Below are 5,623 nucleotides of genomic sequence, written 5' to 3' on the forward strand. Positions count from 1 at the left end.
AATGCACCTATCATGCATGTATGTGTGTATTCTCTTGTGTTTTCTGTTAGGTTGCTGTCCCCAGGAACCTATGCCTTTTAAAGAACATTAACTCTACCATCTAGCCTCCACACTATATGAACTGTCAATTTCTACATTATTTTCAATGTAAAACTCTCATGTAATTTGTCCCCAGTGTTTTTAAGCCTAAACTAAGGGCTAAGACACATCCTACTGTCCACAGAGGTTAATAGGCACTGTCTGGGCCAGCGTGCAGAGGGTGGGTATACTTATCTCCATTTTACAGTGAGCTAACTAAAGCCGAGGGAGTTTAGGTCACTTGCCCAAGGTTAAATTGTGATACAACCAATATTTGAACCCAGATTTGCCCAGCTTAAAAGTCTGTTTATTCCTAGGGATGCTATAGAGAGACTAGGTTTTCTCAAGAGTTTCCAGATAATTCTATGCTTTTTTCTGATAAATAGTGTTTTAAAAACTCCCTTTCTATTTGTAGCTCTGCCTTGGAAAAGACACTACTGAACCTGTAAGAGATGCCACTGCCACTACTACCCCGAAGCTCCAAACCTGAGGCTAAGAAATCTTCATCCAGCAAAGTTGTGCCCACTGTTCATGACCAATATGAAAAGGTTAGAGCAAGCTGTCTTTCTCGATAGTGTCTTGAGTAGTCTGTTCCCTTGTTGGTTTAGTACCAGTCCTCATCCTTGAATCTTCTGGAATATGTGTGGTTTAATGTGAGAAATTGGGGAGGCGTGGTATCCCTTTTATTTTTTATTTTTTTGCCTTTTGAAAGTTTTTTTTAGTACTTTATTAAATCATAACTGTATGTTAATACATTTATGAGGTACAGTGTGCTGATTTGATATACAAGGTGGAATGCTTACATCTAACTGATTAACATAACCATATCCTTGCTTATTTGTTGTGGTAAGACATTCATACTCTATTCTTAATAGTTTAGAAATGTATCATTGCATTATGCACATTAGGTTAGGTCTCCTCAAACCCTCCCACCTCCCGGCCTCCCCTTTACCTGCCCCTCTCCTTCTTCTTCCCTCCTCCTTTTTGAACCATAGTTATGTTTTACGAACAGAAACTTCTCTGAAGAAGACAGACGCATGGCCTACAAACACATGACAAAATGTTCATCATCTTTAATCATCAGAGAAATGCAAATCAAAACCACTTTGAGATGTCATCTAACTCCAGTAAGATTAGCCCATGTAACAAAATCCCAAAACTATAGATGTTGGCGTGGGTGTGGAGAGAAGGGAACATTTCCACACTGCTGGCATCTCTTTTAGTTGGAGAATACCAGTAAATGAGAACTTGGGAAGGAAGTGTGAACTTTTTCCCATAAATGCAATACTTAAATGAAGGCCATTTCCACAACTCTCAAAACCAAAGAACAGTCAGTCTACATATTCTTACTATTTCTGAGAAGCTAAAAGCACCTTGCTGACAGGTTATTTGGTACATCCTGGGGAAAGTATGAAGATTACATCAGCAAATATATTATCATGCTTTTTATAGCTATTACATGTGACAAATGAGTATATTTTTTACTCTGCTGTTTTGACGTTATGCGTGGTTTGACATTGTTACTCTAACCTTGGGATGTTCTGTATTTATAATCACACATAATCAGAATTATACTAACACTGATGAATTACATTCAAGAGAGTGTTTCCTGGAGCAAACATCATTAGATGAATTTAATTTCCTTGATTGGTTTTCTCTTAGCACAGATTAACATTGTCTAATCATTTACATTTTTGTTTTACTAAAATGATTTTCATGGAGTAGTCAAATTTAATTCCCATATAAATTTGTCAAGAAAGATTATATACATTAATTGGGATTTTATCCATATCAAATTTTCTGACTGTAAGTTTCCTTTTGTGGCAGTTATTTTTCTAAACCCAACTTTCTTGGAGCACATTTTGCACATATAAGTTTTATTGAGTTCAGTTTCAGTTGTAATTTTATTTTTGATTGGTTATTTCTACCACTAATATGCATACTAAGTAGGAATTAGATAATAGACTGATAATTTATTTCTTAGGTAATTTATGAGAAAATAATATTTTATTTTATTTTATTTTGAGACAGAGCCTCAAGCTGTCACCCTGGGTAGAGTGCCATGGCTTCACTGCTCACAGCAACCTCCAACTTCTGGGCTCAAGCGAGTCTCCTGCCTCAGCCTCCCAAGTAGCTGGGATCACAGGCACCCACCACAATGCCCGGCTATTTTTTGGTTGCAGCTGTTATTGTTGTTTGGCGGGCCCAGGCTGGATTTGAACCCGCCACCTTAGGTGTATGTGGCTGGCGCCTTAGCCACTTGAGCCACAGGCGCCGAGCCTAATATTTTATTTTTTACCAATTATTTCTACTAGGATTATTTATCGTGAACTAGATAAAAGTTGAATAATTTACTTATGTCTTGGCTTAGTCAATTAGAGAACAGAAGTAATTCTTCTCAGTTCTTCTAGAATTTCTCTATTATGCTGGATTGGTGTATTGTAACATGAATCTAGATCTCTAAATTTGTGATCACTTACTGTGCCATGTACTATGTATTAATGGAATAAATGGAGAATAGAGCAAATGGTCTGATCCCAGTGTCCTGCTTCACATTAGAACAATTCTCTGATATAGGTAGAGCAGGTTTGTTCTCAGAATTTCATAAGGAAAATCTGAGATATAGCAGACTTTCACCAAGTAAAATCTATTAGGTTATAGAAGAGCCCTATACTCTAACCCCATAAAGATGGTCATACTGTGGGAATGGGGTAAGGCATGCACAGATACAGAATACCTAGAAAGAGATTCCTCTTTTTTTTTTTGAGACCGAATCTCAAGCTATTCCCCTGGGTAGAGTGCTGTGGCATCACAGCTCACAGCAACCTCCAACTCCTGGGCTCAAGTGAGTCTCCTGCCTCTGCCTCCCAAGTAGCTGGGACCACAGGCGCCCACCACAACGCCCGGCAATTTTTGGTTGCAGCCGTCATTGTTGTTTTGGAGGGGCCAGGCTGGATTTGAACCCGCCACCTTGGGTGTGTGTAGTCTGCGCCTTAGCCACTTGAGCCATAGGCGCTGAGCCAAGAGATTCCTCTTTACTCTGAAATATTCATCCTTCTTCTCTGCCCTTTTCTCTTCCATATATATACTATTAGAGATTAATTTGGATTATAAAACTTTCCTTAAAATACAAAATTTTCCCTGTGAGGTTGACAATTTTATCCAGAGTACATACTTTTAAATACTGTTAAATACTATTTCTATCCATTTATAGCTTATAGAGACATTAAAAATACGTATTCTCTTATTTGATCCTCAAGGACTCTAAGGAAGGTTTTCATTCCAATTTTACTGGTAAGAAAATTGAGGCTCAGAGATTAAGTGACTTGCCCAAGGTCAACAGCTAGTAAAGAACTGATCCTGGACCAGTATGTAGGTATGTGTGTTATTATCCTTATAGGAAATGTCTTTAAGAAGCTACCTGAAATCTTCTATATTAAAGGAATGACTAAGAGTGGTGGTGGTGGTGGTGGTCTGTCTTGGATAGGATAATTATAAATATGAGAGAAGTAAGAGGAAAAATTAGCTTTACCAAGCTATAGTTCACTCTTTTTGAGAGTTATGCTGAAGGTCATCATGTCTCCTTACAGACTTATTCCTGTCATCAGTGACTGCCACCTTTAGGGACTTGATAAGCATTTCTGACTTCCAAAATGTCCTTTTCTTGTAGTTTATTGGAGTTTATTGTATGCATCCCTGGTTCTTTTGAGATCCTAGAGTTTCCACTAGACCTGAAAATAACCCAAAGTCCCTGAAGAGGCTGTTTACAATTGAATATACTCATTTACTTCTTTTACTTTTGTAGAAGGAGAAGAATTACCAAGCAAAGATATCTCCATCATCACCTCAAGGAGAACTCAAAACCAGATTGGCTTTTGAAGATCTCACCAATGTGAGTATGCTAGTCCAATCCCCTGCTGTGGTTTTATATAGGCTTGAACTACCTTTCCACTTTACTAAACACTGATCCTCTCTGGAATATTGAGAACATATTTTATTTGATATCAGTGACCAAATTTCAGAAACTGCAGGGGCTCTTCTACTGGAACATACCATGTGGATCAATTGCTGGAGTTTTCTGGAAGCAGCAGAGTGATTAACAGATAGGAAATTATAGATTAATTATAAGAACTATTGTATTTAGCTTTAGAGGTGGTTTAGCTGACTGCCTAGGCCTTGGAGGTAAGTATTTTGGTGGAATCATTGCAGTCTGGGCAGTGTATATTTGAGCATTATAGGCATTCTGGGCAGGATAGTTTTTCTATTGTGTGGGACTGACCACAACCAGCATCCTTGGCCCCATCCAGCAACAGCCCAGGCTTAGTGACAATTAAAAATACTTGGCTTGCACCTGTGGCTCAAGTGGCTAAGGTGCCAGCCACATACACCTAAGGTGGCGGGTTTGAATCCAGCCCGGGCTGGGCCAAAAGAACAATGACAGCTGCAACCAAAAAAATAGCCGGGCGTTGTGGCGGGTGCCTGTGGTCCCAGCTACTTGGGAGGCTGAGGCAGGAGACTCGCTTGAGCCCAGGAGTCGGAAGTTGCTGTGAACTATGATGCCACAGCACTCTACCCAGGGGGACAGCTTGAGGCTCTGTCTCAAAAAAAGAAAGTTACCAGTGCAAAGTATTTTATTATAGTGGCCTGAATAGACTAAGGCACTTACCTTACAGTGTCATCCCTGAGCAGTATCTCTGCCTCTAATTTTCCAACAGCTCAGAAAGCCCATTTCTCTTTTGCATTCAAGTTCTGAAGATTCACCTTGATCACCTTGACTGGTCTTTGGTGCTTTCTGGACAAAGTTCCATCATTACTATGTACCTAAGTCATTCCTAGGGTTGGGCATTTCTGTAGATATCTCAGCTCATCAATTTGATGATTGAGGGCTCCTTTTTCTCTGAATTTTGGGAATTCCCTATTTAATTTTTTTCTTTCTGTCAGTATTACTAGGTCTCTGTGTCCCTATCTCTATCTTACTTTCAACATTTGCCACAGTGAGGTCCTGGCCTGCTAAGAAGAACTGCTCTGTTTGGTTTTTGTTGTTGTTGTTGAGAATAACAAATGTTATTTTGAATTATTAACTTCCAGGTTTTTGTATGTTTATGTAATACTATATATAACATTTGGTAAAAAATTATAAACCTCTGTCATCAAATAGACATGGTTTCAAGTCCCAGTACTGCCATTTTCTACCCTTTTTATCGAGAAGTTATTTAAATTATCTAAGCCTCAATTTCCTTTTCCAACAAATGAGGACAATAATACTAATAGGTAATTGCTAGGTTTGTTTTGAAGGTTAAAGAAGATAACATACATACAACACTGAACATGGTGGCCAAAGTATGGCAGTAAGTACATGATAAATGTTGGGTAGTGTTTTTTTATTTCAAATTAATATGAGGGACAAATATTTAGGTTACATTGTTTTCATTTCTAAAGTAAAGTTTGAGTTGTAATTGAGCCTTCACCCAGGGAGTGTGTTGAACACTCTTACCTTGTGCACATCAAGTGAGAACCTGCCAATCACTGTCCCTCTTCCCCTTTC

The 5,623-nt window shown here is 38.7% G+C and overlaps 1 protein-coding gene across 1 annotated transcript in view; it reads left to right on the forward strand.

Moving 5' to 3' along the window:
- Positions 1-530: 530 nt before the first annotated feature.
- CCNB3 (cyclin B3) overlaps positions 531-5,623 on the forward strand; it is a 58,494-nt gene continuing 53,401 nt past the window's right edge. Inside the window, exons 1-2 of the mRNA XM_012811271.1 lie at positions 531-626; positions 3,884-3,970. Of these exons, the coding sequence (XP_012666725.1) occupies positions 531-626; positions 3,884-3,970 (183 nt within the window). The remainder of the gene's footprint in view (positions 627-3,883; positions 3,971-5,623) is intronic.

The sequence above is a fragment of the Otolemur garnettii genome, unplaced genomic scaffold (assembly GCF_000181295.1).
Source record: "Otolemur garnettii isolate 467f Iridium unplaced genomic scaffold, OtoGar3 scaffold00153, whole genome shotgun sequence".
NCBI lineage: Eukaryota > Metazoa > Chordata > Mammalia > Primates > Galagidae > Otolemur > Otolemur garnettii.